Below are 21604 nucleotides of genomic sequence, written 5' to 3'. Positions count from 1 at the left end.
AGACATTCTACTATGCAGGACTGAACAACTCAGAATATTCATTTGCCTACAGTATTGCTGATACAGATATGGTATAGTTCTATATTATTTTATCTGTTTTATATTATCTGTGATCTTGTTTTATGCATTTTACTAACAAATACTGACTGTATCTCCTATCCTCATTTGGGCCTTTTGAATGAGAAGCCTTGTTGAGATTTTAGCCAGAATTAAGAATATATAAATAGTATGTTAATTTCATTGGTTTCTTTGCATAGAATCAGTATTAATAATAAATGCCTTTCATACATGTACTTTAAACACAGTAATGTCACAAAGTATGTACTAATTCTGCTGTAGGTACATGTTTTCTGTCTTTAGTTATATAAATGTTGGTATTTAAATATTATTAACATACTTTCAGAATGACATCATTGAATTAACACAAAAATGTAAAACTATCAAAGTATTAGCATGATATTATTTCCATTTTGTTCTTGGTAAAGTGCAGTATAAAAGAAGAATATTATACAACATTTTAGACCTCATAACATTTAAGTGACCTTCCAGTAAAGGCACTGAGTACATTCAATGTTTGAGGCATACTTATCTGTCACTTTAATACTGAGAGGGCTTTAGTTCTGTGTACTTTCTTTTTAACAGTGAATGATTCTTTAATCCAGGGGCCTCCATGGCAGAAAAATTTACAAATGTAAGTCACTTAACATCTGTGGGTTTGAATCTTATCACAGACTTTAATTTTGTTATACAGTCGAGACTGCCTTAGCAACCCCCTGATTTCAACGACTCCCTGTATTATCTGACCTTGTTTCAGTGCTCCCAACATATTTTCATATATAAATGGTCTGAATTATACAACTCACTGTCATATGTGACATGCGACCCTAATTGTCTGGTCTCAATGCATTTCTTTGTCTAATTTAAACGACTTTCACACCTTTTAATTGTCCGTTAATCAGATAAATATTACCTGTTTTAACACCCAGAGGGGCAAAATAATTTAGTCCAATTATAATCCAGTAGTCAGTACTCTTCAAACAAACTCTACACTCCTCTGCCTCAGTTACACAGATTACATATATACAGGTATCAAGTGACGTAGCGATACTCCCTACTGCCAAATATGGTAAGCATGATGCAATCGATGTGTGTTAAAAATTTGAGGTGTATTGACCTGAGTAAACTGGATTAAGACTTTTTTAGCTCACCTGTCACAAAGTGACAGGGTGAGCTTTTGTGATCACTTTTCGTCCGGCGTCCGTCCGTCGTCCGTCCGTCGTCTGTCGTCCGTCCGTCGTCCGTAAACTTTTACTTTAAATGACATCTTCTCATAAACCACTAAGCCAATTTCAACCAAACTTCACAGGAATGTTCCTATGGTGGTCACCTTTGAAAATTGTTCAAAGAATTTAATTCCATGCAGAACTCTGGTTGCCATGGCAACCAAAAGAAAAAACTTTAAATATCTTCTTCTAAAAAACCCAAAGAGCTAGAGCTTAGATATTTGGCATGAAACATCTTCTAGTGAGTGTCTACCAAGTTTGTTCAAATAAAAGCCCTGGGGTCAAAATTGGCCCCGCCCCAGGGGGTCATTGATTTTCCCTATATGTATATAGTAAAAACTTATAAAATCTTCTTTTAAAGAACCCAAAGAGCTAGAGCTAAGATATTTAGCATGAAACATCCTCTAATGGGTGTCTACCAAGTTTGTTCAAATAAAAGCCCTGGGGTCAAAATTGGCCCCGCCCCAGGGGGTCATTGATTTTCCCTATATGTATATAGTAAAAACTTATAAAATCTTCTTTTAAAGAACCAAAAGAGCTAGAGCTAAGATAAATAGCATGAAACATCCTCTAATGGGTGTTTACCAAGTTTGTTCAAATAAAAGCCCTGGGGTCAAAATTGGCCCCGCCCCAGGGGGTCATTGATTTTCCCTATATGCATATAGTAAAAACTTAAAAAAATCTTCTTTTAAAGAACCCAAAGAGCTAGAGCTTAGATATTTAGCATGGAACATGTTCTAATGGATGTCTACTAAGTTTGTTTAAATAAAAGCCCTGGGGTCAAAATTGGCCCCGCCCCGGGGGTCACTGATTTTCCTTATATGTGTATAGCAAAAACTTAAAAAGTCTTCTTTGAAAAAAAACAAATAGCTAGAGTTTAGATACTAAGCATGAAACATCTTCTAGTGAATGTCTACCAAGTTTGTTCTTATAAAAGCCCTGGGGTTAAAATTGGTCCCGCCTCGGGGGTCATTTATTTTCCTTATATGTGTATAACAAAAACTTAAAAAATCTTCTTTAAAAAAACTCAAATAGCTAGAGTTTAGATATTAAGCATGAAGCATCTTCTAGTGAGTGTCTACAAAGTTTGTTCAAATGAAAGCCCTTGGGTCAAAATTGGCCCGCCCCGGGGGACATTCATTTTCCTTATATGTGTATAGCAAAAACTTAAAAATCTTCTTTGAAAAAACCCGAATAGCTAGAGTTTAGATATTAAGCATGAAACATTTTCTAGTAAGTGTCTACAAAGATTGTTCAAATAAAAGCCCTTGGGTCAAAACTGGCCCTGCCCCAGGTGTGTCATTGTTTTTAACTATATGTGTAAAGAAAAAACTTGACCAGCTAGACCTTAGATGTTTAGCATGAAGCATCTTCTAATGGGTGTCTACCAAGTTTGTTCAAATAAAAGCCCTGGGATTTAAACTGGCCCCGCTCCGGGGGCCTATATACAGGTGAGCGACTTCAGGGCCATCATGGCCCTCTTGTTTTAAATTATGGAGTGCCAACAGAAGATTTTTTTAGGCAGCATTTTTTTTAGCTCACCTGTCACAAAGTGACAGGGTGAACTTTTGTGATCGCTTTTCGTCCGGCGTCCGTCCGGGGTCCGTCCGTAAACTTTTACTTTAAATGACATCTCCTCATAAACCACTAAGCCAATTTCATCCAAACTTCACAGGAATGTTCCTTTGGTGGTCACCTTTAAAAATTGTTCAAAGAATTTAATTCCATGCAGAACTCTGGTTGCCATGGCAACCAAAAGAAAAAACTTTAAATATCTTCTTTTAAAAAACCATAAGAGCTAGAGCTTAGATATTTGGCATGAAACATCTTCTAGTGAGTGCCTACCAAGTTTGTTCAAATAAAAGCCCTGGGGTCAAAATTGGCCCCGCCCCGGGGGGTCATTGATTTTCCCTATATGCATATAGTAAAAACTTAAAAAATCTTCTTTTAAATAACTCAAAGAGCTATGGCTAAGATATTTAGCATGAAACATGTTCTAATGGGTGTCTACCAAGTTTGTTCAAATAAAAGCCCTTGGGTCAAAATTGGCACCGAACCGGGGGTCATTGATTTTCCTTATATGCGTATAGCAAAAACTTAAAAAATCTTCTTTGAAAAAACCCAAATAGCTAGAGTTAAGATATTAAGCATGAAACATCTTTTAGTGAGTGTCTACAAAGTTTGTTCAAATAAAAGCCCGGGGGTCAAAATTGGCCCCGCCCCAGGGGGTCATTGATTTTCCCTATATGCATATACAATGTAGTAAAAACTTAAAAAATCTTCTTTTAAAGAACCAAAAGAGTTAGAGCTAAGATATTTAGCATGAAACATGTTCTAATAAGTGTTTACCAAGTTTGTTCAAATAAAAGCCCTGGGGTCAAAATTGGCCCCGCCCCGGGGGGTCATTGATTTTCCCTATATGCATATACAATGTAGTAAAAACTTAAAAAATCTTCTTTTAAAGAACCAAAAGAGTTAGAGCTAAGATATTTAGCATGAAACATGTTCTAATAAGTGTTTACCAAGTTTGTTCAAATAAAAGCCCTGGGGTCAAAATTGGCCCCGCCCCGGGGGGTCATTGATTTTCCCTATATGCATATAGTAAAAACTTAAAAAATCTTCTTTTAAAGAACTCAAAGAGCTATGGCTAAGATATTTAGCATCAAACATGTTCTAATAGGTGTCTACCAAGTTTGTTCAAATAAAAGCCCTGGGGTCAAAATTGGCACCGACCCAGGGGGTCATTGATTTTCCTTATATGTGTATAGCAAAAACTTAAAAAACCTTCTTTGAAAAAACCCAAATAGCTAGAGTTAAGATATTAAGCATGAAACATCTTTTAGTGAGTGTCTACAAAGTTTGTTCAAATAAAAGACCTGGGGTCAAAATTGGCCCCGCCCCGGGGGTCATTGATTTTCTTTTTATGTGTATAGCAAAAACTTTAAATCTTCTTTGAAAAAACCCAAATAGCTAGAGTTTAGATATTAAGCATGAAACATCTTCTAGTAAGTGTCTACAAAGTTTGTTCAAATAAAAGCCCTGGCCCGGCCCCAGGGGTGTCATTGTTTTTAACTATATGTGTATAGTAAAAACTTTAAAAAAATCTTCTTTTAAAAAGCCCAATGAGCTAGAGCTTAGATGTTTAGCATGAAACATCTTCTTATGGGTGTCTACCAAGTTTGTGCAAATAAAAGCCCTTGGGTTAAATTGGCCCTGCAACGTTGGGGGTGGGGGTTGGGGGGGCCTATATACAGGTGAGCGACCTCAGGGCCATCATGGCCCTCTTGTTATTTTATTTTTTTTAATTTACCTTTCTATGGCTGCATGAATAATACGGAAAAATGTTGATACCAGACCAGAAAAACCTTTGGATATGGATATGTTTTTAAAAGTATGATATTTGTTTAAAGGATTTGAATGCATCAAATTCAAGTTTTTTTGTATAAATCTAATATAATAATAAAATAAAATTTTATATGATATACATGCGATTATATTTGTTTTACAGGGATTCTTATTTTATTTACATCAAATATTTAAAGTACCTATGTTTATTTGCAATTGGTTAGATATTATTCCATCACACACAGTCTATGTATGTTAAGTCACAATGGTATATACACAGATACTGTAGATGGTATTTTAATTTTCTATGAGACTGTATTAAGAGACTCCCTGTCATATGTGACCTTTTTCTGAAGGTCCCTAGGAAAGTCACATATGACAGTCTTGACTGTATGTGAAAGCTCTCCAGGTAACTTGGTTACCAGCTTATTGTCATACAAAATATGTCGGGCCCGCTTGATTATACTCGATAGGGAGAGCATTGGATTTGTAATCCAGGAGTGGTTGGTTAAATTCATGAAATCATGTGACAAAAGCAGTTAAACACTTGTAGAGAAGGTAAGTTACCCAGGTAACCCTGTTAGGTGGACTGACTGCCAAGATATGACTGTAATTGTGTTAAAAATCAGTATTAAAACCAGAAAAACAAACAAGAAAAAGTGTATGACTTCTGTGAACCTGAGGTTTTCCTTTACCAGTCAAGCTGAACTATTACCACATGGCTTTACGGTTACCACAATGTATATGCCAAAAGGAAGACATCTTAAAATAAATTTTTTAGTGCTATAATTCAAATTTCATATTTTGGTGACATACATAAAAAAGTACATTTTATTACAGGAATTTCTGAGATCTCAGGAGCCAATCAACAGAGACGACTATGTAACAAGTTACTACAACTTACTGAAACATTATAACAGTACCCTGGCAAAGAAGTCCTTACCACCCGGTACACTAGAAGAAATAGAAATCAAGGAGAATGAAGAAAAATATCCGGGTTTACGTGTCACATACAAATATTCAACAATATTTCTTGCGCCCATGTCACATTGTGATCCGATAGAGTATATTTATGATGATAATCTGGATAAGAAAACCGTTGATGCACATAAATGGATTAATAGCTTTGAACCGGATTTGGGTTGCGAGAAAGGGCACCAGAAATTTGAGAAAGGTGTAAGGTAGGAACTGGTAGCATTTCTCTCAAATTGTCTCTCAAATTGTCTGCTCAATCATTGATAATCATTTTGTATAAAACAATGTGAAAAAAAAGTTTTTTTCAGACAAATACTTTAAGAATTTAGAACTAATTTAAAATAATTTCAAATGCCTGTCTGAATATCCTTTGCAGAGCAATACCCTTTGATATACAAATATTTTGGTTGTTTCAGAGAGGTTTCACTCTAGAGATGTTAAATCTGTTGTGAAGTCTTGCTTTGGAAAGTATTATAGTATTGTAAAAAAGAGGAATAAAGTTGTTCTGAATGCAACTCCTCTTACATATCTCAAGAGATTTGAACCAAACTTTCACACACCTATTTTCATTATGTGCTGACTGGCACACATTGTTTGAGTTTTACAATCATTAATTATTGGTGTAAAACCTGGCCTCAAGGTTATGAAACTTTTTTTCTGAGTTCTGTCCCAAAGCTCAGCATTTTTTATTGTTCAGTGTAAATTCTGTGACTGTTTCTGACCAATCAAATACCTAAGATCTGAGTCTTAGCTGAGAAAATTTATTCGTAACTTCAGACCCTCGTTTTGTGTGAACTTCTGTGACTTTGTGTAAAGAACATTTTTTAATTTTCATTTGGGAGACTTTCTGACTAAATGGTTTACTTAAGAGTGCTGACTCTTACTAGTGTGGGTTCAAATCCCACCAGGGGGGACTAGTGGATATCTACATGTAAGTACTGACATAATCAAGCTTTCTTACAGAAGGTTGGTGGTTTGTCTAAAGTGACTACACATGAGCCGCATCAAGACAAAACCAACATAATGTGTTTGCGACCAGCATGGATCCAGACCATGCTGTTCGCTTACAAACCTAGTATTACAAGTAGAGAAACTGAAAGCGAACAGCATTGATCCTGATCAGACTGTGCAGAGGCACAGGCTGGTCTGGATTCATGCTGGTCGTAAACGCATTATGTTGGTTTTGTCATGAGGCGGCTCATGTGTGAAGTTATACATATAAGAGTCAGGTACAGGTCTGAAGTCTTCCTCGACCAGTAAAGACCAGTAAAGCTAGATGTTAGCCATATGACTTGTACAGTATTGTTATGACTTAAAACCCAGTCCAAAGCCCTTGTGTTTGATTTCCTTTGGTAACAAATGATTGGTGTATACTTTAATACTTACCATGCAAAATGTCTTTAATCATAAAATAGACTTGTTCATGTTTCAGTGTATATAAAACCATTCAAAAGTTAGCAAAAATTGTTTAAGATAAGTACCAACTCAGTAGCAAACAGTACAGACCATGACAAGATAATGGCATAGATATTCTCGCTGATCTAGGTCTGCACCAGGGAGAATCTGTTGCTGACGGCAAGCTTTATGTTCTAGGGCAGATGTGTTGATTACACAACCTATTGAAGAGATCTGGAAGGCAAGTTTATTTGAGTCACTCAGCAATGTAAAATGGTTTAATGTGGGACTGAGAAGTGGGGTGTTCAGAGCTTATCCAGGTCACAGATCAAGACGGACATACGACCCAACTAAGTACATTTCTTTTTAACATCTACTTGAACCTTTTTTTCTCTTTCACCATTTTAGAAACATGCCAGAATTGTTCTTTTTTCTCACCATTTTGGAAACATGTTATACTGTAAAATTATTATCAGGAAATTTTTAAGTTTCTTGTAAGTTTGAACAAACACAGAATGGAAATTAGTTTAAACATGTACTGAATCTATTGCTAATTGGAAGAAAAGAAAAAAATACAAAGAAAACACACATCATGATTTATTTTAGTTGGATTGTGTAGGAAGCTATAAGCTTATATAAACACATTTCCAAATTCATGCTTGAAACCAACAAGTGAGTGTAAAATTTCTTGCTGAAGGCAACAAAGACTAGCCCCTTACGGGGTCCCAATTCACTGGGCTAGCAATCTTAATTGGCAATTTCTCTTTAAAGGGTCCATCACTTGACACTTCACCAGTATTCTTTTATAATATTTAATAATGCTTGTCCGGAGTATAACTTGAAAAATATTTATGGAGTTAAATTAAAACTTCACACTATGATAGAGATTAGTTTGAGAAAGTGCAAAGTACTACCTTGCTTATTTTATTTTTAAATTATCTCCCTTTATTATACTTAAAAATGTTGAGTGCTTGACAGTAATACTACTATAAACTATCAATAATATCAACAGGTAATCTAAGGGGCCTCCGTGGCCGAGTGGTTAAAGTCGCTGACTTGAGATCACAGGTCCCTCACCACTGTAGGTTCGGTCCTCACTCGGGTCGAAATCTTTCATGTGAGGAAGCCATCCAGCTGGCTTACGGAAGGTCGGTGGTTCTACCCAGGTGCCCGCTCGTGCCTGAAATAATGCCCGGAGGGGCACCTGGGGTCTTCCTCCACCAATAAAGCTGGAAAAAAATCGACGAAAAATCTCGGCGGGACGCTCTAGGATGACCCGACTTGAGTGTACAGTCGCCCATATGGGCTTTCCGGCGGCGACCTTAAATAAACGCAATTAAAAAAAAAAAACAGGTTATCTACTTTCAGATATTGATTATACTTGAGTTGATGTACTGTGTGTTACAGACAGCTCTTTGTGTTTTTTTCCTTATATTTTCCAAGTTAAATGCAACTCTTTTTTTCTCGATATGCAAACATAATTAGATAATCATTAATAACCATATTTTATGTATCACTCGATGAACTGTCCTGTAAGCTCAGTAGGTAGTGTGTTGGACTGTGAATCAGGTGTCCTGGGTTCGATTTCAGGACAATGTAGGTCACTTCTGTTATGATTGATCATGAAATTCTTTCTACTGTCACTCATACTGTAGTTTTGCTCTTGCATGCAGAGAAGTTGTCAGTTCCTTGCAAATATTTAGGCAACTAGTACTGATTTAACTTCTTGAAAGCCTGCCCAGGAATGATGTGGTAGCTGAATTGTGCTCTGGTAAATTCAGTGTGGTTTACTGCCGTGATTTGGAGTGAAAACTACCCACACCAAAACCAACCACTTAAATTATCGGAAAACCATGGCTTTTTTCTTAGTTTCGGATGTTCATTCTTTAATTTAAGTGAACACAGTTTTAATAGTTAAATAGAACTTTCATAAAGATGGAATTTTGTTTTCACAAGAAAGCCAGGGTTGAAATAACACTAAATGTGATGTAATATGTCAACTATAATGATTTAATACAGGCGACCATGGTACAAGAGGACAAGTGCAGCCCCTCATCAGATATCTATATCAACACCATATATGGATGCTGCTGGTGTTGGAAAGATCAACACTATATCACAGGCAGTTTTTGAAGGGATGAAAGTGAAGACGGAAGAGGAATGTCGTAATTTTTCCGACTCTGGACCATGGCCAGGGGGATGTAAATGTAACGTTGATGATGATTGTATAATCAGTAAGTCAACATGTTTTTTGCTTACAATAAATATAACACTTACTGGTTGGAAACCCAGATTCTTGTCAAAATTTGCCAATTTTCATAAGAAAAAATGCTAATGAGATCTTTGGCATAATGCTTATAAAAGCTTGAACTTTTGACCGATTCTTTGACAAAAAAGCTGAATAATAACTTTTGTGTTAGCAATGTATAAATAGGGGGTTATGAATGTTCACAGAGTCCCCACTGCATTTGAGTTGTTGCTAGGGAGCTTCCTTGGCATTCTTTGGCTTTCTGTCTGTATTTTAATTGTCAATTGTCCCCATTTATATGGCCATACCCAATGTGTTTCCAGTGCCATGAAATTCTTTAGCTTACCTTTTGGCTTGAAGCAAAGGCAAAAAAATATTGAAAATTTTTTTTTTTGGTTTACAGAGGTTTGTTACCTAAGTAAGAGCCCCTATGCCGATGATCATCGCCGCTGTGCCACAGAACGTGTTGAGGCTGTGACTGGACTTGATATTCTATATGATGACTTCCAAAACAAAACAATGGACAGTATGGAAGCTAGTGACTTCAAAAAGTCTTGTGGTCAGCTATATGATTGTCCAGATGGGGAACCTGGGTGCTCCACAAGGTATTGTATAAATAAATGTTCTCTGAAAAATACATGTGTAGTATTTAATTATATGGTAGATGGAGGTATTTACATCATATTATAGGGCATTTTGTTGTAGCAAGACTGAAAGGACACTATAAGAAGGGTTATACTTAAATAAGTAATAGATTTACTTACTTTGTTTTTTCCTGGCATGGAAATGCTCCACGATTTTATAACTATTTTATCAAAACTTAAAATGTTTGCATTATCATAAAAAAATGCAAGTACTTTTCATTCTACATATGAGCAAAAGAATTTAATTCTTATTTATATAAAACTTAAGTAATTTACAAAAAAGAGAGCATTTCTCTTGGGTTAATTTCATCATGATTATAAATTCTGACAGTCGAGAAAATCAGTGACAAAATCTTCAGGTTTTTTATGTTGAATCTGTAAACTTGATGCTGACTTCAGAATTAAACTTTAAATTTCACAAAAAAAACCAGATTTTTTTAAACTGAAGATGTCTTAATATCAAAACTGGTATCTTAAATTGCTATGTGTCTATTACAGGTCTAATTGAAGAAAAAGTAATTTTATTGACTGAAAACAGATAATAATTAAACTTTATTTCCAGATGTTATTTGTTCGACTCAAATGCATTTCTGATAATGGACCCTGATTTCTTATTGGCGAGTGACCTTGATGAGAGCAAGTACGAGCGAGTGCAGCTCGGAGAAAAAGAAGGCGAGGTAATGAAGGATCTGGTGTATAAACACGGTTTTATACGAAGGACCGAGAAGGTCGATTTCCAGGGATCTTGTAGAATAACGCCAGAGGAACCGAAGGTTTGTGTAAAATCTATCCATCATTAATTTTATAATGTTACTAAAGTATTTTAGAGCATTACTAATGCTGATAATGGGTAGTATTGTTAAGTTTGTGTCAAATTAGTCACATTATATACATCGTTTTATATCATGAATGTTGGACAAGGGTTAACCTTTTTTGAAGGGACCCCACTGAGGTTATTTTACATGACAGGACTGGAAATTATTTTTTGTGATAAGTGTTCCATTTGATGTACATCTACTTCAACAACGTATGTATTAAATTTCAGATCATTCGCTCGCTCCGTTTTTCAAAAAAAAAAAAAATTTAATTGTGAAAAATGACCCAAAATTGAAAAGCGTCCCATGGCTTTTTACTCAAATCGGGCTAAGAATAGCACAAAATACTATTTCTGTTTATTTCTGAGTCTGTTTCTTATTTATCTGTTGCATATCTTCCCATATAAGTGCCCCATTTGGTCTATTTAAGAATTTCAAATTTTATGTTCTTAGGCTTTTTGACCTTAGTGGAGTTTCTTTGATTTGCTGAATTTGAGTGGTTGATTTGCTCTACTTTGAATCTGAAACAGTCCATTCCAGGATTTTCAATTTTATGGGTTTTCCACAATTCAATGGCAGAACAAAAAAGCTTGGTTAGACTGCATTTAAATGTTCACACTTGCTTGACTTTTGGGATCAGCAGGGTGATGGTGAAATCATTTTCATTGCAGGAAACATTGGATGGTATACCAAAGAACCCTGAAGAACAAGATGACTATATTAGAAATAAAGGGCCAATACCAAAATTCAACAATGAGTTTGGATGTATACAAGATGTAGTGGGATATTCAGTCAATGAAACAGCATTAGGTATGAATTATTGACCAATTGACAATAAACAGGTTTTGTTTCCTGTTGCTTTTTATCATATTGATTGTCTAATTTGATGAGATTTAAATAAACATACGTGCATATTATTCCCTTGTTCTTGAAATGGCTAAAACATTACACTATTTTAGTCTACTTTTTCTTGATGTATGATGTAAAATTTTTAAATGAATTCTTTCAACAAATGGTACTTACGGTTTATGGATTGAACTAAGAACACCTTTTGTAGATGAAAATTTTCAAAATTTTGACATGCTTCACAGATGGCAAAATTTCATTTCTGAAATTGAATTAAAAAATATATATATCACATGTTTTCTGCAATATTTGCTGTGTGGTTAAATATAGATACAAATGTGGACTCAGAAATGCAAACAGTGCGGTATATTTTTAGAAATTGAACATTTATACTTATATAATTTCTCTGTAGTGAACACAAATGTTAAGTAAAAATACAAGAAGTGTGCTATATTTTCAATACTGCAACTTTTATGCAAACTTTTGGACAACTCTTGTTTGTAAGGGCAAGTGAAAAAATTAGTCAGTCATTGAGTCAGCTAGAGTGTAGGACAAAAGCCCTCCGGGACAAAAACCCTCCCGTCAAAAAGTGTCAAGGCGGACAAAAGCCCTCCCGTGAAAATGACAAGGCGGACAAAAACCCTCCTGTGAAAATGACGGGGCGGACAAAAGCCCTCCCGTAAAAATGACTTGGCGGACAAAAACCCTCATGTGAAATTGATAGGGCAGACAAAAGCCCTCCCGCAGCAAATACATAATTATGTACGTTGGATAGTTTATATTTTCTTTTCAATGCACTCAACATATCAAAATTGTAATCGTGAATATTTTTGTTTTCTATTGGCATAAGCTTGTTTGTATGAGCTTGAGCACATTCCTGACAGGCATCTGAATAATTAGTGCTAAAATCTGTAAGTGCATATTTATTCACGTAGATATGAAGGATTACTGATATGTGAAGTTAAGATTAATAGAGTAATAAATTATCAAAAGAAGTTAAAATTATCTAACTTAAAAGTTCAAGACATTTATAATGTGCCTTGTAATGAGTCAATTACTTTTAAAAGTGACTTTGTTTTTAACGACATTCATGTAAAAAAGTTACCTCGTTAAACATTTCAGAAAGGTATATTCAGAAAAAAGGTGGTTCTAGCTCATACATATACTTAGGCCAATTGAAAACAACAAGAAATATATGTAACAATTCTAATACGTTGAGTGCCATGAAAAAACACAGGTATTTAACATATATATCTATTTTTGTTACGGGAGGGCTTTTGTCCGCCCTATTATTTTCACGGGAGGGCTTTTGTCCGCCAAGTCATTTTTATGGGAGGGCTTTTGTCCGCCCTGTCATTTTCCCAGGAGGGCTTTTGTCCGCCTTGTCATTTTCACGGGAGGGCTTTTGTCCGCCTTGTCATTTTTTGACAGGAGGGCTTTTGTCCGGGAGGGCTTTTGTTTGTTTCCCAGTCAGCTATAGGACTGTGAAATCCGTACTCGAGAAATAATGGTTCCACTTGGAACTTGTTATTGCTCGTTTCTTACAGAAAATCTGTACAATAATGTTGAATGCCGTTGAATAAGAATCAACATTTTTACAACGTATATGAAAATATGTATAAATCTTACTACACAGGTCCAAGTCGGATGGTAACGGGTAATGTATCTGGACCATGTATGTCAGGATTTTACTATGTTACCACACTTCCCAAGACGAATCTCTACCTACTTGTTATAGAGAACTGGAAACAGTATAGAGAGTCTCTGTTCTATAACTTCAACTGTAAAATAACTAGAAGGTAAGTTACATTGTGTGACCTTGACCTGACTAAAAGCTTGTCCGACCAATAACTAATCAAAGCTTGGTCTACAGTGCTCAGATTTGGCATGGAGGTTCATTTTGTTTAGTCATGTGCAATAGTAATGTGTGCTAAGTGAGACATTCTTTGCTTTTTTACTGACGAGAGTCAACTATAATAATATGGAAACAACGTAATTTTACAATCTAATTAAAATTTATATAGATGTTTGGAAAAAACCCGCCCCTGGTAGGATTAAAACCTACTACCTCCAGATTATGAGTTTGGTGTACCACTCCTACACTACTCTTCCATACATGTGATATCCCTGCAGGATAAAAAATCTCAATATTTTGACCCACCTTTCACCCTTATCCCGATTCCCGATATCGGAAATTGAATTCCCGATATTTGTTTTTCAGTCAATAAATTAATACCAACTTAAATAAATACCCCCAAAAATATCAAACAAGGCACCTGTCTTAAAAATGTTAACCATGCCTCCAGTTATTTGTGATGAATAATATCTGTCAATATCATACATGCCATATTTCCAGCCACCCAGATAGGGGGATTTGGCTTTAAAAAGCAGGGGATTTGGACCAAAAGTAGGGGGATTTTTAAGCAAGCACAAACCAGTTGTAATCTTAAAACTATGCAAACATATACTTATATTTCCCCCATTTTATCATAAAAATGTGCATTTCTACAACATAATTTGTAACTTTCAAGTTTTAAACACAAATAAGTAACAACTTAAACATGTATCCGAAATGTGATACATCTGAAATCTCATATTTTTTCATACATGACATTGTTGATTCTTTCAGCAATATATGTTATTAAAAATTACGTCCAGAATTAAGTGATTTCTTCAATTACTTAATATATAATTCAAATTCTTGATACAAAGAAAATGAAGAATGTCAAATAAAAGTTAGATCTAATATTTACACTGGAATTTAATCTGCAAGGACCCAATGAATTCTTCATGGAAATATCGGTAATGGAGTTTCATTTCCGGTTTTCACCTTAAAAAAGTTTGATATGAACATTTGTATTATGAATAATTATAGATTGTTTTGCGATTATATTTTAATAATTTAATGAATCATTGTGTTCTTTCTTTAAAAATTTAGAGTTGTAAAGGATTTTCCCCTCAGTGTTCGTCAGTTACCGTGAGACAAAGCTAGTTTCAAACATTACTTGTCTGTGATTCTTTGAGTTTCTATTGCCTGATCATTAATTTTATCTGCATCACTCGCTACTTCTTATCAACTTCAAAGACTCAACCTGACCACAAACTTAAGGCAGGGTTACATGTCCCAACGTCATGCATTCTGTATCGGACGCTCTTATTGGTTAAGCGCCTGCAATACAAACACTGATTGATAGGTTAATAGAAGGAGAATTGTGTCATGCATTGATTTGTTTATTCCTTGACGGCTGAAGTGTGTCCGAGTAACCAACAATGCAATTATCCGTTAGACCACTGCAGTTTTAAGGGGAGATATTACTTCTGGCATGTATAGTTGTAAAAGTTGTTTAAGTCTTTCCTTAAATTATGTTTATTGGTAAAAATGATGCTTTAATTTTGTTGTATAGTCAATATCCTGTATAATAATGGAATAAATATAGTGTTGCTAATTGACAACAAGGTGATGTAATAAACAACTCAATAGGACAAAGGCCTCTTGTTGGTAGCCTAAGTAAGTCTCACATGTTAACTAAACACGTGTTGGCTTTCACATTATTTGGCAGAAGGTATTGCATGGTATGTCAGAAGGACTGCTTAAATTTACATGTAAGAATTTGCACATATAATAAAAGTATGCACCACCAGATGTTCTTTAATTGGTGCTGTACTGATACAGATTAATGGTCAACCAGGATAATTTTAAAACCTGTTTGAAATGGGACTATGTGTAATTCATCTGTTTTAGCGAGTCTATAATATAAATAATATGCTTCTCATTCCTATAGGGATATACATTTTTCAAATTACTATTTTATTTTTGTGTCGCCTTGAAAAAGGCGACATATAGGGGTTACTTTTGTCGGCGGCGTCTTTGTCGGCGTCCCCTTAAACTTTTCCGGAGCATAAGTCAGAAATTATAAGTCGGATTGACTTAAAACTTGGTATGTATGCTTTTTATAATTACCCAATGTGCAGTGCACAAGAGCCAGTACTCTGCACTTCTTAATTTTTGAGTTATTGCCCTTTGTTAATTTTCATACTTTATTTTTGACTGGGCCATTTCTCCTAAAGTATAAAAGCCATGGACTTGACTTTTCACAGGATGATAGATCACATTAAGAAGAAGTGCAGTGCATAAGAACCGGTACTCTGCATTTCTTATTTTTTGAGTTATTGCCCTTTATTAATTTTCATACTTTATTTATTGTCCAGGCCATTTCTCCTAAAGTATAAAAACTATGGACATCAAACTTCAAAGGATGATAGATCTTGTTAAGAAGAAGTGCAGTGCACAAGAACCGGTACTCTGCATTTCTTATTTTATGAGTTATTGCCCTTTGTTACTTTTCATACTTTATTTTTGTCCAGGCCATTTCTCCTAAAGTACAAAAGCTATGGACATGAAACTTTATAGGATGATAGATCTCATTAAGAAAAAGTGCATTGCGCAAGAACCGGTACCCTGCATTTCTTATTTTTTGAGTTATTGCCCTTTGTTTATTTTCACTCTTTATTTTTGTCCAGGCCATTTCTCCTAAAGTATAAAAGCTATGGACATGAAACATCATAGGTTGATAGATCTCATTTTTCTCATTTTTGAGTTATTGCCCTTTGTTAATTTTCATACTTTATTTTTGACTGGGCCATTTCTCCTAAAGTATAAAAGCCATAGACTTGACTTTTCATAGGATGATAGATCTCATTAAGAAGAAGTGCAGTGCATAATAACAGGTACTCTGCATTTCTTATTTTTTGAGTTATTGCCCTTTATTAATTTTCATACTTTATTTATTGTCCAGGCCATTTCTCCTAAAGTATAAAAACTATGGACATCAAACTTCAAAGGATGATAGATCTTGTTAAGAAGAAGTGCAGTGCACAAGAACAGGTACTCTGCATTTCTTATTTTATGAGTTATTGCCCTTTGTTACTTTTCATACTTTATTTTTGTCCAGGCCATTTCTCCTAAAGTACAAAAGCTATGAACATGAAACTTTATAGGATGATAGATCTCATTAAGAAGAAGTGCAGTGCACAAGAACCAGTACTCTTCATTTCTTATTTATTGAGTTATTACCCTTTATTAATTTTCATACTTGGACTTGAAACTTCATATGATGATAGATCTTATTGAAAAGAAGCGCAGTGCACAGAAACTGCTGCTCTGCACTTCTTATTTTTTGAATTATTGCCCTTTTTTGATTTTCATATTTCATTTTTGTTCTGGCCATTTTTCCTAAACTATATTGTTCACTGTGAAGGCGACACATCCGACTCGCGGAGTTCTAGTTTTAAGAAATAAAGGATTTAAAATGGAAAACTTCTTGCTGTTATTTAACTGCCTGAGAAAAAATACCATGACATTGTCTTTTGATCAGTTATAATTTTTCTAACACATTTTCAAATATACTTTTTATATACGGGGTTACATGTCAAGTACTTTTTGACATGTCACATTGATGGTGAAATATGAAGAAAAAATCGCTTCTTTGTTTTGATTTATTGAATGTCTCAGCAAGAAAAGACAGAGACACCCAACTGTTGTTCAATATATGAGCCACGTCATGACAAAACCAACATAGTGGGTTTGCGACCAACACGGATCCAGACCAGCCTGCACATCCGCGCAGTCTGATCAGGATCCATGCTGTTTGCAAACGCATAACGTTGGTTTTGTTGTGACACGGCTCATATATGCAAACTGAAAATAATGAAATGTGACTGTTCTGTGTGGACTTATAATAATATGGGACATAGGCAATATGATTATGTCCTTTTTTTTTTCGGTGATATGAAATTGTTAAAATATTAATACATATATATTAGATATCAAATGTGTTTAAGGCTTGTTGAAATTAAAGATGTTAAAAAAAGCTCAAATTTTGAGCCCCAAAATCCAGCTGAAAATCCAGTTTTGGCCGATTTCAGTTATCACAGGTATGCTCTTTTCATTAGAAACAGGTACCATGTAAAGGCTGTTTACTTCAAATCAAAACTTTATCTGTATTCTAGCAAGGTCATCGTACATTTGCAAATATACAGAGGTTAGCTAAACATCCCCACTTTGTGTTTGTCAAACACTGGATCGACAATAAGTTTGTAACAGAGATCAAGAAAAAACTGACCTATCCTTTGAACTAGGATGGTTATTAATTTTAGAATATACATGTAGATTTTATATAGATCTATAAGCATGTTAACCTTTTGTCTCCTGTTTTGGATAAATTTTTCATTAACAAGACTTGAATATTAGCTAAACAGTTGCCACATAACAACCACTGCAACATCTTTGGGAAAAAAAGGTTAAAGGTTGCTACAGCATAGTAAGTTTTTGTGGAATCTTTTGTTTTTTTTGGGGGGCGGGGGAATTTTTTTTTTTATTGGTGGGGGTGGGGGAATAAATAGTGTTGTTGTAAATATGATATTACTCTACTGAGGGCAGCTTGGCAGAACTTGCACTGTATTTACTGTTTTAAAAATAACATTCTTTATTCTTTTATTGTATTTGTTTTCAGCATTGTGAACTCAGGGGCTTACAGAATAATAAATGGGACTTGTGCCCACGAGGAATCACCAACAGTTACTCTAGCAGGACAGAACAAATGCCCAGCATTAAGAGATCTCAAGCTACCGTGTACATATACCACAGGCTGTAGACACACTATATCTGTATGGTTACTAAGCTGTTTGCTGATTTTGATGTTAGTCATTAAATAGTGCCAGTGGAATCAAGACTTAAAATCAACAGTGACATTCCATTATACTCTGAAAAACATTCCTGTGCATATAAAGCAACTCAAGTGTACATTCATGAAAATACTCAAGTGTACATTCATGAAAATACTCAAGTGTACATTCATGAAAATACTCAAGTGTACATGAAAACACTCAAGTGTACATTAAAACACTCTAGTGCACATTAAAAACATTTCATTGCACACGAAAATACACAAGTGTACATGAAAAAAACATTTAAATGCACATAAAAATACTCTGGTGCATATAAAAACAGTGTACATAAAAGTTTTCCAGTGTACATATTCAGAATTTTACCCTTTAAGTTTCGAATTTATGTAATGGACATGACCTAGTTTGATTTTGGAATTGTCCATTAATTATTTAAAGAGATTTCTACATTGAGATTATCTAAGACTGAGCTGCCAAAACATTGTATATACTATTGACAGTCAGTCTTCATTTCAGTGAAAGGGTCTCCACAGAGGTTTTTTGACATGACTGGACTAGGAATATTTTTTCAAGATTTTTATACAATTTGAACCCATTATGTTGGTTTTGTCATGATGCGGCTCATTTGATGAAAATCTGTACCAAAAACTTGTGTCATAAATTGAAGTCATTTGTCCATTCCGTTTTTCCAGAGAATCATTTTTAGTGTGCAAAATAACATAAAAATGAAAAGTGTTGTAATGCTTTTTAACTTAAATTGCTAATTGAGAATTGCACTTGTTATCAATTTTCAATTTAATTCTGGGTATATTCCTCTATTACCCTTGTCATATTTTTTCTGTTTATGTGCCCAGGTTGGATCCATGTACATGATGTAAGATTTTCAAAATTAATGTTGTTATGCTTTTGGACATCAGTGAAGTTCCTTTAACTAACTGAATTTCTTATATTGACTGGTACAGCTTCTTTTTTTATTGAAATGTCCATGATCAATTTAGGGAATGTTAAAATGAAAATTTGAAGTTATACAGTAAAGAGTTTTGAACCTAGTCAGACTGCATGGATGTGTAGACTGGCCTGGCTCTATTCTGGTGGCATTAAAGTCTAAGCAGCAAGGTAAGGTTTCAAGTCTAAACGTTAAAAATAGGACTAAGACTTCATGATGAATATTATTATGATTTAGCTCTTTTTTGAATATGCAATTTCTTTAGATAATGGATACACATACTGCCGCAATTAGTTCTTTAAGATTTCAAGAAAGACCTGAAATAGTGAAATATAGCAAAAATGTAAAATTTAATTCAAAGTTAAGTTCTATGTCAAGGTCTGTCAGTAGATATAAAGGTTAAAGGATTGACAGACTTTATCAGTTTGAAAAAACTAAGAAAACATGTTGGATAATGGAATGTCAACAGTTTGACGGCCATAGGATAGTTATTTTAATATTACAGACCACCTGGTTGTTATATACTGTGGGATGAGATAGGAGGATAGGACACAGAAGAAATAAAAAGGATGCAATTATTTCCTGTCAGCTAAGATAGCTTTATACAGACGTCATTATTTTCCAGTTTGGAAAATTATTTTTCTAGCTAATCTGTATGTGAAGGCCATAATTTTCCAGTTTGGAAAATTATTGTTTTAGATAATCTGTATGTGGATACCATTATTTTTCCAGTTTTGAAAATTATTGTTCTAGATAATCTGTATGTGGCGGCCATTGTTTTTTTTAGTTTGGAAGCTTATTGTTCTAGATAACCTGTATGTGGAGGCCATTATTTTCCAGTTTGGAAAATTATTGTTCTAGATAATCTGTATGTAAAGGCCATTATTTTCCAGTTTGGAAAATTATTGTTCTAGATTATCTGTATGTGGAGGCCATAATTTTCCAGTTTGGAAACTTATTGTTCTAGCTAATCTGTATGTGGAGGCCATAATTTTCCAGTTTGGAAAATTATTGTTCTAGATAATCTGTATGTGGATGCCATAATTTTCCAGTTTGGAAACTTATTGTTCTAGCTAATCTGTATGTGGAGGCCATAATTTTCCAGTTTGGAAACTTATTGTTCTAGCTAATCTGTATGTGGAGGCCATAATTTTCCAGTTTGGAAAATTATTGTTTTAGATAATCTGTATGTAGATGCCATTATTTTCCAGTTTGGAAAATTATTGTTCTAGATAATCTGTATGTGGAGGCCATAATTTTCCAGTTTGGAAACTTATTTTTTCTAGCTAATCTGTATGTGGAGGCCATAATTTTCCAGTTTGGAAACTTATTGTTCTAGCTAATCTGTATGTGGAGGCCATATTCTAGTTTGGAAAATTATTGTTTTAGATAATCTGTATGTGGCTGCCATTGTTTTTTTAGTTTGGAAGCTTATTGTTCTAGATAACCTGTATTTGGAGGCCATTATTTTTCCAGTGTTCTAGAAAATCTGTTTTTGGGGGCCATTATTTTCCAGTTTGAAACACTAAGTTTTTTATAAACATGTTATCTATTTGTATTTTGATGTACACATGCACATGAAAATTGGATTATTAAATGCAGAATAAAAGTTTGGTTCAAGTGACTTAGCTAGAGTTTGATCAAGGACTAAACTTTCTTTTATGTGGAAAAAGCTACAATCTTAAAACTTGAACCACATACTCAATTGAATATGCCATGTCAGTTTTATACTTGATGTAGATTTTGACAAAAAAATTTAATGTAACTGGTAGACAGCTAGGTGATTAATCTAGTAGCACTCTTGTTATAAGTATATTAACTTGATGTAATTTTGAGCCATCCATATTTCTAACCAGTATTTACCTTTAAATCAAATGAAAAACATGTTGTTGTTATTTACTTTTGCATGCCTCGATTGTACATTCTAATTACCTGGGAATGGCCAGAAAGGCTACATATTGAAGAATGTCTATTTATGTAATATTCTGAGATGGTTTTATACTGTAAACAAACAACAATAATGTTTGCTTTTGATACCAGTGCCCTCTTTTAAAGTTTGTTTACAAAAACAAGTTGCTTGCTTTTGATGCCAGAGGTCTTTTTTTAAAGTGAGGTCTTTTTTTAAAGTTTGTTTACAAAAACAACTTAACCTTTTTTTGATGCTACTGTGACCTAGTTTTAAAGTGTGTTTACAAAAACAACTTGTCTCATTTTGTTTACAAAAACAACTTTGTCTGCTTTTGATGTCTATAAAACTTAAGTCAGAAAATCCCCTTTTTCAAGAATTATACACAATTTCCTTTCATGAACCAATCATGACCAAAAAATTATAGTATGGAATAATACAACAGTTAACTCCCTTTTATTATAATTATAAGCTCCACCATTTGTATTAAATAACTAGAAATCTGTTAGATAACAAA

The 21604-nt window shown here is 34.4% G+C and overlaps 1 protein-coding gene across 1 annotated transcript in view; it reads left to right on the top strand.

The window, feature by feature from the left end:
- LOC132740876 (voltage-dependent calcium channel subunit alpha-2/delta-3-like) overlaps positions 1-21281 on the top strand; it is a 57193-nt gene extending 35912 nt beyond the window's left edge. Inside the window, exons 14-22 of the mRNA XM_060728921.1 lie at positions 3-71; positions 5469-5809; positions 7197-7352; positions 9018-9232; positions 9650-9851; positions 10453-10663; positions 11377-11515; positions 13188-13350; positions 18064-21281. Of these exons, the coding sequence (XP_060584904.1) occupies positions 3-71; positions 5469-5809; positions 7197-7352; positions 9018-9232; positions 9650-9851; positions 10453-10663; positions 11377-11515; positions 13188-13350; positions 18064-18265 (1698 nt within the window). The 3' untranslated portion in view covers positions 18266-21281. The remainder of the gene's footprint in view (positions 1-2; positions 72-5468; positions 5810-7196; positions 7353-9017; positions 9233-9649; positions 9852-10452; positions 10664-11376; positions 11516-13187; positions 13351-18063) is intronic.
- Positions 21282-21604: the final 323 nt, after the last annotated feature.

The sequence above is a fragment of the Ruditapes philippinarum genome, unplaced genomic scaffold (assembly GCF_026571515.1).
Source record: "Ruditapes philippinarum isolate M1 unplaced genomic scaffold, ASM2657151v2 ctg958_1_1_1_1, whole genome shotgun sequence".
Lineage (NCBI taxonomy): Eukaryota > Metazoa > Mollusca > Bivalvia > Venerida > Veneridae > Ruditapes > Ruditapes philippinarum.
The sequence above is the reverse complement of the archived record's forward strand: the minus strand, read 5'-3'. Positions and strand labels throughout refer to the sequence as shown.